We start from the raw sequence: 14,362 nt of genomic DNA on the forward strand, positions 1-14,362 counted from the left end.
AACTGAACTAATCCAAAATCACACTGCCAAAACTCATCTTCAAAAGTCCCAAACAACTTAACATGCGATATGTGTTATCCTTGTAAAGAAGTCGAAAGAAAACAAAGCAGACGATTTAAAGCGCAAGAGAAGTTTTAATCGCTAAGGTAACGCTCGTAATTTGATTTAATTGACTAATTGAGTACTTATGCAAACATATTAATTATTACCATAGTTGATGATGATTGAATGTGATTATGAATTATTATTATGATGATGATGTTAGGGGGAGAACTCACTCTTTCGTTGAAGACTTTGCCTCCATCATCAATCAACCCTCTCCTTTTTCTTGCCTCTCACCAACATCTCTGCTTCTCAGGTTTTGATTTCTCTCTTCAATTTGATGTTTGATTTGTTAATTTTTTGATGTGGGTACTTTAATTAAGTTCTTGATTGAAATGGGTGTCAGTTAAAATTAAGTAACTTTTACTGTTTATGCAGAAAAAAGGAGAAATTTGAGATTGCAAGTGAGAAATTGTGTTCTTAGCATTGAGCAACAGTTAAATATGTCATTGGAGGGAAACAAAGATGATATCTGTGAAGTGAATAGGAATTTGTTTCCTCATATAGAGCCTTATAGTTCTGGATTCTTGAAGGTTTCTGATGTTCATACCATTTACTGGGAACAGTCTGGAAACCCAGATGGGCATGTGAGTTGCTATAATTTGTGATGAATTTTAAGGTTTTGTAATGTTTAGTGATGTATAGAGTTGGTAATATGCTCTTTTTTGTGTTTCATTATGCAATTTGTGGAGTAAAGATTGCTGTTTTTTGTTGCTTTTTGATGAGCTTCTCATGGTAGTGGTGTTGTTGGCTTCCATTTAGGATATAAACAGCTGGGGTTTACGGGTAACCTCGGGTCCTGACTGTTTACGAGCTTCATTAGCATGGAAACGGTTGGGGTTTTAGGAACGGAAATGGGATAATGTCGGGTCCTAGAGGTTTCTGTGCTTCATAGGTTGGTTCCCTCTATAGTGTTTGTGCCACACAAATTGCTAGCTCAAATCATTGTTTGGGAATTGATGGTAGCAAATATAGCTTGCCTGGTGCTTTATGAATTGTCATTCAATATAAGCTTAGATATTCCTCAGTGTACAATTTGGTTGTAGAAACAGAAGAGAAAAAAAGGACTGAAGAACTGAATGTTTTTACATAAGGCACCGATTGGGGTTATCCCTTTGATGTGTCGCGGAGCTAAAGAAATTTACTTTTTGAAATTTTTGCATGCTCCACCTCTTAAAGATTAGCTTTGTGTGAAACTAATAGGATGAGGGAGCAACTATTATGAGATTTATTTGGTTATGAAATAACTTGTCCTAGTTCAAACACGTCAAACAAAGATGATTAGGAGCATGGAAAGCTTTAGGATGTTGTTCTTCATTGTGTCATTCCATCCATTTGGATCTCGCTTTTGTTCTTTTGTTAAGATTTTGTGTCACATGTCATGTGGCATGACCTGAAGGAAAGTTATAGTTCTTTAAGCTAATAATAAGATGAAATTATGTGTTACAGGAAAGCTTAAGAAATTATTAGAGAGAGTCAGATTCTGACGGAAAAGTAAGTCTCTTATGTGACCAAAGGTAGCGAGGGTGATCAGAGTTACTTTTTACTAACTTGTAAGTTGTTGAGATATTGAACAAAGTGAGATTATGATCGTACTTTTCAAAAGGAAAAAAATGTGGCTACGCAAATTGAGTGAACAATAAAATTGGATGTAAAGAGTGTGATGGTATAGAATTTAAACCAGTGGGTACTAATCAGTCAATCAGTGGTTGGTTAGATGGGTGTAAGGATGCTTAGACTGCTATCATTGCCAGTTTAGAAAAAGATGATGAAAAAGAGTACATGCTTATCTCAGTAAGCTCAACATTTTCTTTTAGAAGAGCTTATCAAAGCCATTGGATGAGATCCAATTTCTGCAGAAGTCATCCCACTGTTTGCTTCATTTTAGTCTTTACCTTTATATTTTGAACATTTGTCTTGCAGCCAGTTCTCTTTCTTCATGGCGGTCCAGGTGGTGGAACTTCTCCTAGTAATAGGAAATTTTTCGATCCTGAGTTTTACAGAATAATCCTCTTTGATCAGGTTTGCAGCTAAACTGAATTTGAGATACTGGTAATATTTTCCCTTTCCAAAAGTTTTCTAAAAAATATGGCCTTTCTTAATATTTTTGCAGAGAGGTGCTGGCAAGAGCACACCTCATGCTTGTCTGGAGGGAAATACAACATGGGATCTCATTGCAGACATAGAAAAGCTTCGTGAGCACTTGGAAGTTCCTGAATGGCAGGTTGACTTTCTTTTTTGTTTGTATTCACTATTTCTTGGGCTAACTATGTATGGTTGTATCTTCTTATTCTGTAGGTGTTTGGCGGCTCGTGGGGAAGTACTCTGGCGCTTGCATACAGTCAGTCACACCCTGATAAGGTATCGTTGACGCCGATTTTCAGTTTTCTGTGAATATAACTCTTTAATCTTTATCTGTAGTTACTGACACAATCCACCTTATTCTCATTTAAGGTCACTGGCCTGGTACTTAGAGGGATTTTTCTCTTGCGGAAGAAAGAAATTGATTGGTTCTATGAAGGGGGTGCTGCTGCTATATTTCCAGATGGTATGTTCTTTTGCTATTCAGATATTATCTGTAATTGTTTTTGGTTGCGGGTGATTGCCAAATACGGTTTGAGAGGTCATTGATAGCCCCTGAGAAAAGCTTAGTGCCATGTTCATTTTAAAACCAGCATACCACCAAAGAATCTATATTGCTTCTCGTAGTAAATGTTCAGCACATTTGAGAAACCAGAGCGGTATTTGCTCAGAACTAGTACACTTAACTTTAGTTAATTATCCAAAGAAATGAGGAGATTTTGGATATTCTGTCAGAAACTGAGTTAGTTTGTCTATATTCTGTTTCACATTGCGGTTTGATGAACTGTTTCCATCAGAATCATCCCTCACTGTCATAATTTTTGCTGGCATTTAATGGGATTCAAGACTTATTCTGCATTTGTACTTTGAGAGAACGCATCACCAATCAAGGAAGTTGATTATTGAATTAAATTTCATGAAACTAATCAATTGTTATAAGTCACTGTTTCTAATCATAAATCATATATCCGTTTTCATTGTTTAAAAAAGTCATTTTCTTGATTCCCTTCAAGCAATTAATTGCTAGCTCATTTCTTCTTCATATGCAGCTTGGGAACCATTTAGAGATCTAATTCCTGAAAGTGAGAGGGGGTGTTTTCTTGATGCTTACCACAAGAGGTTAAATTCTGATGATAAGGAGACACAGGTGAGGCTTGTCGTATTTTAATATGACGTCCTATTGGTCATTTTTGGTTGTGACTAGCTACTTGTAAAGGTGCTTTTGTTGCTGTGTCCATTTGAGTCGATCCATCTCCCTTATATGTCTATTACATGATTGACCTGTTAGAATCTCTAAGATATACTACATGCATGAATGATGAACCCGAGCAATAGGTTGAATTACCAATTCCTTTTTTTATTTCCTATATCCTATTACTTCTCGTGTGTCTCACTGTCTCTTGTTCTCTAAGGATGCTTAAACTGGATAGTTTGAGGCTTTGAGCTACCTTCTGTTTCGCCTTTTCTCCCCCTTTCCACCCTTTTCAAGAGTCAGTCTAGTCACATTCTCTATACTGGGAATTCCAGATTTTGGGTGCTATGGGATTTATCAAGTTCTTTTTTGATGTATGTGAAGATCAGTAAAACTTGGGAAGGAATAAAAGGAAGTTAGTTTTTTATTTGAGTTCTGCATGCCTGGCTTTCCTAAAGATTTTATGGTTTAGAAATACATCATCTTTCAAAGCACATCTGCTTGTCGGCAGTCTGCACTAATAGTTTGCCTCGCGTTTCTTTGGTATAACTCTGATGGGGCTTTCTGGGGATGACAATATGATGCAAAAAAGCATGGCAGGCAGACAACTTATTCTCCTTTAGTTCAAAGAAGAATCCTGTTCCTCTTTTATAGTAAGTTCTTTAGTTATATTTGATGGAAATTCCTGTGTGAAAAAACATACTCTCTCTCTCTTTGGTTTTCTTAGCTAGCGGCTGCAAAAGCATGGACCATGTGGGAGATGATGACAGCTCATCTTATTCCTAATGAAGAAAACATCAAGCGAGGAGATGATAATAATTTTTCGCTGGTAAGCTTGTGATGTTTGTACCTGTAACCTGATTTGTACCAGCTGTTCACTGGTGTTTGGTGGCATTTTAACTAGTAATTTCTTGGCTTCTTGCTAATTGCAACACTTTGACCATTAATTCGTCAATTGTACTAAATTTGAAGTTATAAAATGTTGATATTTTGAATATACATTGCGATGAATCCAACAATATATTTATATACTAACATTGGCTTTGTATATCACTAAAGAGTTTGGTCAACGTTAGTATATATATAGAGTAAACATCAAAGTGTTGCAATAAAAATAGAAAGCAGAGTAAGTTTTAGCTCTCCTTATGTACATTGGGGGGTGGAGGAAGAACTCTTGTAGCTGTACATGCATTGATGTTAGATGACTTCCTGAAGGAATTTAATGTGCATATCCTTTTGGGAAAAAAATTGTGTTGCATAGGATGGTATGCACACTTGCGGCTGCACTTAATGTTGTTTTTACTTTTCAGGCATTCGCTCGAGTAGAAAACCATTACTTTGTGAATAAAGGTTTCTTACCCTCTGATTCATTCTTGTTGGATAACATCGACAAAATAAGGCACATTAAGTGTACTATTGTGCAGGTATATGTTCATCATCTTTGAGTTACATAAACTGATGTATAATTGAAAGCTTAACAAGTTTTAAAGGCAGGAAGCTGGCGCTGAATATCATAGTTTCAGATCAAGTCACTGGAGAGACTGGCACATAAAAGAGGATTTGTAGACGAGAATACAAAGATTTCCTTCGTAACCGTATGGTCATGAAATTGATGCTCAATTACATATTTCTTTTTGCAGGGTAGATATGATGTTGTCTGCCCAATGATGTCAGCATGGGATCTCCATAAAGCTTGGCCAGAAGCTGACTTCAAGGTAAAGTAAATGTTCGCTTATTGGCTAATCATTCTCTTCTGCTGTAGTAATTGTGTTTACTCCCTCCATCCATTAATAAATTTGGGGTGAGATCACTACATGAGTTCTGTTTACCTTTACCTCTCATTGATAGATATGAGCATTTCTTGCTGTCTCATTGATGATGTGCAGATACATGTGTGATTGCCGATTCATATATTGTTTCAATGACAATTTGAATGGTATAATTGCAACAGGTAGTCCTGAATGCGGGACATTCTGCCAATGAACCTGGAATATCTGCTGAACTTGTGGCTGCGAATGAGACGCTAAAAAAGCATTATCAAGGCAAATAACGTAAGAAGTAGAGTTTAGAGTTATAGGATAGTGTGCAATGTTTTTCAACGACTTGATCAGAAGCAGATGCAAATAAGTTGAATTTAAAGTGAGAACATAATGTGCATATTATATGCTGTGTAAGATTTTCAACGTAATCTTGATCTGAGTGAGTCTATTTTGAAATAATAGTTTCACTTCTGTTTTGATAATGGAGAAATAATTGGCGGTCTTGATATGAGCATTTCTTGCTGTGTCATTGATGATGTGCATGTTGTTGGATACATGCGCGATTGCCCGATTCATATCTTGTTTCAATGACAATTTGAATGGTATAATTGCAACATTGTTAGTTCCATTCTCAATTTACTCCCATCTCAAAGATGAGGGGGATAATCATACATTTATTGTATTGACGCTAAGATAGGCAGAAATTGCTCTTAATTTGTAAATTTACTTCCAATTCACACCAAGAAGAAACACTCATTTATCATGGTAAAGTACAAGCACTCGTCGTTAATACAAGTTAATATATTCAATGAATGAATTGAACAAAATTACCAAAAAGAAAAAGAATGAAAATAATTGAACAAAACAAACTAACAAAGATACAAACTTCCTTTCCTAAGAAAAATCCACACTAATATGTCAAATGCTCAAATCCTTATGGTTTAATTCTTGTGCAACCTTTCAGTTTATGCAAACTGTGAAAATTTGGCTCTCTTGGGATAGTTGCTGCTGGCCTTTTTTCGTCTGCTGATGATTTCTGCACCGCAGAAGCTTTCTTTGTTGAACTACCAACCTCCTTTCCATGCTCTCTTGATTTCTTTGGTCTTAACTTAGTTGTTTCATTTTTCTCAGTTGGATCGAGTACCCGAGATTTCACACGAGATACAATTTCCCTGCAGAAAGATTCAGTGAAGTTTGTTTACCTAATCTCCATGTTTCACAAAACAAAGACTAAGCATGTCTTACTTGTTCTATGGAGAACAAAATCATCATTTTTCATCTATTAGACCAACTCCCAGATAAATGTATAGGATTCTGAGTTATGTACTCACCTCTGAGGCCCTTGTTTCTGCAAGAGAGGAGTTTTAGTAGTTTCACAGCTTTTCTGTGACTTCGGCTTTACTTCTTTTAAAGACTTGTATCTGCTTTTGATTGGTCTCTGAAATGCCAGATTACAAGAAAACTTGTTTAAAATTGGATACACATGAAAACTCTCTCTTGAAAACAAGTACTGTTTCAATGTTAATAGGATTAAACTTACAATTTGATCCTTTTTTAAACTCCTGCCCTCGTCTTTCTTGTCAGATACTCCATTTCCTGTTCCCTGATGATAGTAAGAAGTGTTAAAAGTCTACCCATGTAACATCACTTCAATGAAGAAACTTGATATGTAAATGAGTGGAAAAATTCACCATTGAGTTTTCGCTTGTAGTAAATGAATTTTCATGGGAATGAACTTTTCTTTCTAGGGTTGCTTCTTTCAGAATTCCTCTTTCCTGAACCAGATCAAATACGAAAAATTAATAACATCAAAGGAATATAAAGAGAGCCTAATAAATCTGGCAAGGTGGGTTGTTCTCACATCAGTTCGCAGCCTAAAAGGCTTGGGGTTCGTTGGCTTGAGTTTCTTGCTCTTCAAGACCTGCATACCAGTTCCTGCAGGACAGTTTTCTTTTGTAGCTTTGTCTAGTTTCTGGGGATGTTGCTTTGTTTTGACCTGAGTTTATGAGCAGAAGTTTACGGCAGAGATTAGCATGCGTATTCCTCTTGGAACAATCAACAATAATTGGTTACAGTTACTATTATGTGATTGGGAAAGTGGTTATCACCTTGGGTTTTATAGGTGCATCCTTCTTGCTGAGATTTTCACTGTTCAAATTTCTGAAAGTTTCATCACAAAATCAGTCTACTACTATATATAAGTGAATTGACAAACCCAAATTCAGTGACAGTAGCACACACCTGATATCAGTAGAGTTTGAAGCATTTTCTTTGTCATCATTGTCCATCAGTTCATTGACTGCTCCTGGATTCTGATTTTCAAGATCATCTGCAATGTTATTCTCCTTTCCTTGGCTTTCTTCATCCTTACTTGGTGCTTGCATTGCCACATAATTCTCATCTGCTGGAAGTTTGCCGTTAGAATCCGAACCTGAATGCACTTCACTCCTGATATCAGCAGAGTTCAAACCATTTCTTTTGTCATCGTCATCCTCGAGTTCACTGACTACTCCTAGATTCTGATTTTTTAGCTCATCTGCGGTGGTGTTATCCTTTTCTTGGCTTTGTTCATCCCCATTTTGTCCTCGAATTGGCTCGGAATCCTCTTCTGCTGAAGCTTTCTTATCAGAATCTGAACCTGAATTTATTTCACATTTCTGAGTGATCAAAGATGTGCTCCCTTCTTCTTGGAAGCTACTATGATATCCAATACCCGGCTTTGTTGACTCCACTCCCAACCCCAAAGAACCACACCTCGACTTCTCATCAATTTCCATATCACTCGATTCATCTCCGCTCTTCTCAACTTCCTCTAGTACAGAATCAACACACTTCCTGTCTTTCGTCTTGGCCTTACTCTTGACGCTTCTTGAGAATTTGCCATCAACCTCCCGCGCTTTTTCCTTGCAGGAACTAGGCAACTTCTTTCTTTCACTCGTGCAATCCTTGGATGATTTATGAGTAATAATACCCTTCTTTTGGCTATTTATCTTAAGCTTATTCACCCCTTCACACAACTTAGTTATAGGGGTACTCAACTCCCGTGTTTTTGCCTTGCAGGAACTAGGTAACCTCTTCTTTTCACTTGTGCCATCCTTGGATGATTTGTGAGTAATAATACCCTTCTTTTGGCTATTTATCTTAAGCTGCTTCACCCCTTCACACAACTTAGTTATAGGGGTACCCAACTCCTGTGGTGCCTTCATTTTGATAGCTTTCCTAGGTGATGGATTGAACATCAATGCCTTCGCTACGATCTTACTCTTCGGTAACGAAATGCTCGTTTTCTTCGGGTTGCGTACACTTCGAAAGACATTAGGATTGGGAGAACTTCTCTCTTTCTTCCTAGGAGAAGTCATATACTTGGCAGCAACATGCTTCACTCTAGCTTTAGGAGTAGAAACAGGCTTTGCATTTGCAGGAAGAGCCTTAGAATTTCCCTTTTCTTCATTCATAAGAAGCTTCTTAGAGATTGAAGAAGCAACTAATGCTAATCTTGGTAGCCTTGATTTTGAAGATTTCGGAGGGGCCGAAAACGGGCATTTCTTACTTCCACTAAGATTAAACACAGAAAAAATTGCTTGTCAGATAAAAAAAAGCAATCTACATTGTCATAAATCATAATAGATACTTATGAAATTCAATCTAAAGATGTTCATTATATACCTTGGTGATTTTCTGATTATTGCTCGTCTTAATTTCACATTGGGACTCCTTGCAGCCATTACCTACATAGGTTAAATGATGTTAATCAAGCTAATATTACAAACATTTTCAAAACATTAATCGCTCGTTTGGTAGGTGGTAATAAATGTAACGATTGTAGTAATTGGTAAATTTGTAAAGAATGTCTAACCCGAAGCACGAAATTCTTGTAAATGGCTTCGGAATCCATCTCTTCTTCATGTTGTTGATCACATCCTGGAATATAAACGCATAAATGAAAGTACATAAATTTTCCAAGTTGCTAAATTTAATTAAAATTCAACCCCACAACATTAAGATCATTAAATTATGAACAAAACAGAACTTTATCTTGCAAAAGTCTAAAAGTTACTCAAATGCGTGCTTATTTTTTACAGAGTTCCTAATTTAGAAACTAAAAAAATATTGTTGAATTAACATCTATATAAAATGGGAAAATTAATCACAATAACTGAGAAATTACAGTAAAAATCAGCTCAAAATCAGAGAAACCCAGAAAATATAATCATCGTAACTAAAATTAAAAACCAACCCACTTAATCTCAAAAAAATATTAAATTACCCAATAACAATTCTATTATTTTGAGCTTAAAAAATCTATCAAAAACTACAGAAATTATGGGGGAAAATAAAGAGGAGAGAGAAAACAGACCAACACGAGAGCAGAACCAATAGCAATCATCAGGACAAAAATGATTTGGAAGAGTAAAATCAACGAATTTTGGAGCTTCAATTTTCTCATAAAACTCTTCAATAACTTCTTCTTCAATTGATGATGAAATAAGCTGTAATTTTTCTTCCATTTTTGTTAATTAAATCCAACAAATTTTATGAGAAGATGATAAAATTTAGAGGAGCGTTTGGATGAGCTCAGGAAAAAAGGATGAGAGAAAGTAGAGGAATAGTGTAAGAATGGAAATAATGTGTTGTTTTTGAACAAACAACCTGAACAAAATCTACTAAAACAATAAAACTAGCCGTTGGAGGTGAGCAACTTCTAAGTCACAGTTGTTTTTGTCTGAAAGTGTAGGTCCTCACTTCTCAGGGGTAATTTCGGTAGACTAGAAAAGACTTTATTGTGTTTTGTTTAATAAGGTGTGTTGACTGTTGAGTGTTGACTCACTTGACTGTTCTTCGTATAAAAGTGGGCCCATTTGTGTGGTGGAATTGGGTTTATAATTTAGAAACTATTCCATATGATAAGATCTTATGATGCATATACCCATATGATTGCTCGAAACTTATTATCAGCCCATTAAGGTTTTGCGGTTCTATTCAACTTATTTTAACTTGTTTAATATTTTATAAGATAAGATAAGATAAGATAAGATAAGATAAGATAAGATAAGATAAGATGTTTTGTTCAACTTATCTTCACTCATCTCAGAATAAGATAAGTTCAGATAAAATAAAATAAGACAAAATGAGTTGAATCATGGACCCTAAGAACCTCATCAGACGTAGTAGTGATTATAAGATGAAGTATAAATATATGATAATATAACTACATCTTACAATTAATTAGAATAAATTAAATATAATTTACTATTTTTTTTTATCAAATATCCTCAATGCTTCGAAAATCACCATATACATCCGAGTTTTGAAAAAATGTAAAAACTCAGGGATATATGATAAATTTTTGAAACATTAAGGGTATCTGGTGAAAACAAATTTGTCACGAATATTTGGTGCAAAAATCTTATAATTATAGAAAGCGAAAAATAATGTACGGGCCTGTTCTCTTCGGCATAAAACAGCTGAACTGAACTGAATTGAACTGAATTGATTTGAACGGAAATGAATAGTGATATGTGAGAGTAAAAGTATTGTCAAGAGCTGAACTGAACTGAACTAAACCGAACTGATATGAACTGATCTGAACTAAATTGAAAATAAGTTGGGGAGAACAGGTCCTACCTCTATAAAATCAAGATTAATATTGTTAATGATAGAGAATAGACTTCTCCTCGTATAAGTTTAGGATAATAGTTTGTAAAATGTAATCCAACTCTCTTTAGATTTCCTAATATATCGTATCTTCTATATTGATCCAACTTACAATATCTAATAGTTAACATATAACTTTTTAAAAATAATAATATGGTAATTCTTTATACGTTGGTAGTTTTGTGTACTTAATCCTTGGATGATATATATATACACAGCATATTATAAATTCTTATAAAAACCCTATTCTATATTATTATCTTTCTTCATAACCCTAACATAGCCTACATCTTCGCAAATAATTCGGCAACACCAAAGAATAATTCTTGCATTCTCATTGTGGCAAAACTAATTAGACAGAGTTAAGGAAAAACATGGCTGAAGCATCTCCTCAGTTACAGTATGATGATATTGGTAATGGTACCTCTATGTCCCGCCATGAAAATAATTCATCCACAAGTATACCTTTGCGTTACATCGACCCTAACTTTTCACTCACCATTGAAGACATTAAGCACCTTCGAGACGACGATTTGGTGGACCGTATACACCGCAAGAAACTTCACCTTGTTCTTGATTTGGATCATACACTAATTCATTCTGTCCCTCTCTCGAAAACACTGTCGGAGAAGAAAGAAGTCCTGAAAGCCATGCATGGATTTCACGTAACTTCTGATGATTATTTCTTGGTGAAGTTAAGGCCAGGGGTACAAGAATTCCTTGAACAAGCTAAAACCATGTTCGACTTGTCAATATACACGATGGGATCGCGTGGATATGCAAACAAAATGGCGGACTTACTTATGTCTAAGGTCCACTACTCCTCAAGGTTTACTTGGGTGATCGGCAGGGAAGATTGCTTAAACGAGCTACAAAAGGGGTTGGATATTGTGTTGTCACATGAAAATGTTGTTTTAATTGTGGATGATAAAAAGGAAATTTGGGCAGAATCTTGTAAGAAGAACATAATTGAAATTGGTAAATATAGATGTTATGAGAATCAAGCAAAGGACGATAAGGAACTTGCTAGGGTTTTGAGAATTTTAAGAGAGGTTCATAATGTTTTTTATGAGAGTGATTTTGAGTCTTTAAATGGTGAAGAGAAATATAGTGCAAGAGATGTAAGACAAATTTTAGAAAGAGTTCAAAATAAAGAAGAAGATCTTTGTTTGGATGATTGTAGTGAAAGTAAAGAAAAGCTTGGCGAATCTCAAATGGGGAAATAGTTGCCGAGACATCAGTTCAAAGATCATAAAACTCCGATCCGATCCTATGACATTAGATAAATCTTGTAAATATGTACGTATACATAGTAATATAGATATATTAATCCTTTCTTAATTTCTCTTTATTTCAAGTGTAATATTAACTCCAAAAACTAAATAATATCAAGAGATTTGATATATGTCGTCCTTAGGATTGCAAATAAGCATCAAATATGTATCTTTTCATAATAGTATTAATTAGTTAAGAAATTTATGACATAATCGTGCGTTCATGAACTAATGTCATTATGCTAATTAATTTATTGCTTAATATCTTTATTTTCAGGACTGTATATATCATATTCCTAATATGAATTGAGTTTGTACTCTTTCATGCATGTCGGTATTTGTTAGTAATTGATACTGTAGTATTGTTATTGAGGTCATTGATGAGGTGAATGACTTTGTACAATTTAGTCTATTTGCGCTTTCTGATGTAATCTTTAAGACTTTGGCATAAATAGGTGCATGCTTTGCATTTTGTCTTTTGTGTTTGAGCACAGTGAGATCGTCGTGAACTAGTGACGGATCTAGAAATTCAAAAATGGGGGTACGGAACAATGAGCAATTAGATTCATAAAATATATCATTTTATCGCACCCTCACCTTTCTCTCTTCCTTTTCCCTTGGCCCTCACCACCCCTCAATACTCACCAGCCACAAAAGCCCCCACCCACTCCCTGCGAAATACCCCTCAATATAAGCGAATAATTATGCTAAAAGATTGGATTATTAAAAAAAAAATGTGGGATTAATTTAAGCAAACAGCTAAGGGGGCGTTTATATAATGGTATGGGTTTAGAATCAGGTTTGAAATCATGGTGATATAGGTTTGGAACTTGATATCTAATACCATGTGTTTGGTTTTATTTGGGAATGAAATTTTTTCTTCTATTTAGTACCTAGAGGTATATTGGTAGTCAAACCCATCTCTCCCATTGGATTTCTAAACCCCATACCTTATGGGTTTTATATCAAATTATTAAACTAACACTAGGTATGGGTTTTGCTCATTCTAAACTCATACCTCATACCAAAATCATATGAACGAAATATTCCCTAAATGTTAAATTATTAAAACTAGCTTTTTCTACACGCTTAAGATTTTAGGCATAACTATTAGTCGGTATTAAAAGAAATGAAAATAAAAGTACGTATCTAGCTAAGTTCACATTCATTTGATTAGTACAAGTGATAAAATTGCATATCCGAGTAATGAAAAAACTAAATTTCTTTTGGAGTTTGTATTTGTGTTAATTTCTTATGTTACTTGTCTTTGTAATGAAAATGTCATATTTTTATTTTTATTTTTTTTGGTATTAATTTTTGGTAACTTCTTGATTATGAATTTTTTTAGTTGATTGGTTCTAAATTTAATTTGATTCAATCTTTTTTTATTGACAAGTTAATGTTACTGAAGATTATATGAGTTGATTGGGTTTGATACAGATTTGGTTAAATTTTTTTTGGTAAATTTATGTGTAATTGCTTTATGTTATGAAGAGATAAATATACAAATTCAAAGGAGATACTATTGCTCCCCCTCAATTTATGTGTAATTGCTTTATGTTATAGAGATCAATCTTCCTTCATAAAAATTTCTTCCATTATCTTTTTCAAATTTGATATCCTTCCCTTTCTTTACGGCATCAATTATTGGCAGCTTTATATGTACAAAATTAATATGTCATGTACTTATATTTAATAATCAACAAGTCCGTTGTCGTCCAGCGGTTAGGATATCTGGCTTTCACCCAGGAGACCCGGGTTCGATTCCCGGCAACGGAAATTTTTTAATTCCCAGGGTAGGCTAGTTAACTCGGATTGTTTGTTAACCTTTTTGGGGGAGTTGTGTACAATTTGTCTTTTCTTTTTCCTAAGAAGTTTGTTATACAATTTCATTGGGAGTTTTCGTCTCTTGCTCGTGGGTAGGAATTTTATTCCCTTTACAAGTATTATATGATTGAAAATATATAATATCAAAACAATACACAATGATATATTTTAAATTAGTGCATGAAGATACCATAGTGTGACCAGTTCACTCATGGTACACCCGGTTGTACCATGAGCATGGTACACCCAGGGGTATTTTTGTAATAAATTAGAATTTTGGGTGCTTATTTGACACCAAATTTGCTCATATGAACATTTTACTCATTTGCTCATTTTGTAATAAAAGTGTTTGTTCATTTTCTTAAATAAGTAGAAATGTTTGCTCATTTGCTCATTTGCTCATTTGTTCATTTTGCTCATTTGGAGGAAATAGTCTTGAACATGGTACACCCATGGTACATCCAGATGTA

The 14,362-nt window shown here is 34.8% G+C and overlaps 3 protein-coding genes and 1 non-coding gene across 5 annotated transcripts; 3 read left to right on the top strand and 1 right to left on the bottom strand.

Annotated features, from left to right (window-relative positions):
* Nucleotides 1-6,695, top strand: LOC104904813 (proline iminopeptidase). Of its 2 annotated transcripts, XM_010693207.4 has the most exons (13): nucleotides 1-146; nucleotides 266-358; nucleotides 481-689; nucleotides 2,026-2,124; nucleotides 2,216-2,326; nucleotides 2,401-2,463; nucleotides 2,557-2,650; nucleotides 3,234-3,331; nucleotides 4,104-4,205; nucleotides 4,687-4,800; nucleotides 5,017-5,091; nucleotides 5,328-5,427; nucleotides 6,268-6,695. In XM_010693207.4, the coding sequence occupies exons 3-12, from the start codon at nucleotides 546-548 to the stop codon at nucleotides 5,424-5,426; spliced, it is 999 nt and encodes a 332-aa protein (XP_010691509.2). In that variant the 5' UTR covers nucleotides 1-146; nucleotides 266-358; nucleotides 481-545; the 3' UTR covers nucleotide 5,427; nucleotides 6,268-6,695. The 2 variants fall into 2 exon arrangements, with proteins under 2 accessions (XP_010691509.2, XP_010691508.2); XM_010693206.4 differs by lacking the exon at nucleotides 6,268-6,695 and having other exon boundaries at nucleotides 5,328-5,650.
* Nucleotides 5,831-9,758, bottom strand: LOC104904812 (hypothetical protein). Its single transcript, XM_010693205.3, has 10 exons — nucleotides 9,494-9,758; nucleotides 8,993-9,057; nucleotides 8,803-8,864; nucleotides 7,378-8,691; nucleotides 7,245-7,296; nucleotides 6,998-7,132; nucleotides 6,828-6,911; nucleotides 6,677-6,739; nucleotides 6,468-6,574; nucleotides 5,831-6,308 (listed from the first exon to the last, which is right to left on the bottom strand). The coding sequence occupies exons 1-10, from the start codon at nucleotides 9,642-9,644 to the stop codon at nucleotides 6,071-6,073; spliced, it is 2,271 nt and encodes a 756-aa protein (XP_010691507.2). The 5' UTR covers nucleotides 9,645-9,758; the 3' UTR covers nucleotides 5,831-6,070.
* Nucleotides 9,759-11,165: 1,407 nt separating this feature from the next.
* LOC104905064 (RNA polymerase II C-terminal domain phosphatase-like 4) lies at nucleotides 11,166-12,017 on the top strand. Its single transcript, XM_010693508.2, has one exon. It carries the CDS (start codon nucleotides 11,166-11,168, stop codon nucleotides 12,015-12,017), a length of 852 nt encoding a protein of 283 aa, XP_010691810.2.
* A 1,755-nt stretch (nucleotides 12,018-13,772) lies between these two features.
* TRNAE-UUC (transfer RNA glutamic acid (anticodon UUC)) lies at nucleotides 13,773-13,844 on the top strand. The gene has a single exon. It is a non-coding gene; the product is annotated as a tRNA-Glu (tRNA).
* The last annotated feature ends 518 nt before the right edge of the window (nucleotides 13,845-14,362 follow it).

This window comes from Beta vulgaris, chromosome 9 (genome assembly GCF_026745355.1).
Source record: "Beta vulgaris subsp. vulgaris cultivar EL10 chromosome 9, EL10.2, whole genome shotgun sequence".
In the NCBI taxonomy this organism is placed as follows: domain Eukaryota; kingdom Viridiplantae; phylum Streptophyta; class Magnoliopsida; order Caryophyllales; family Amaranthaceae; genus Beta; species Beta vulgaris.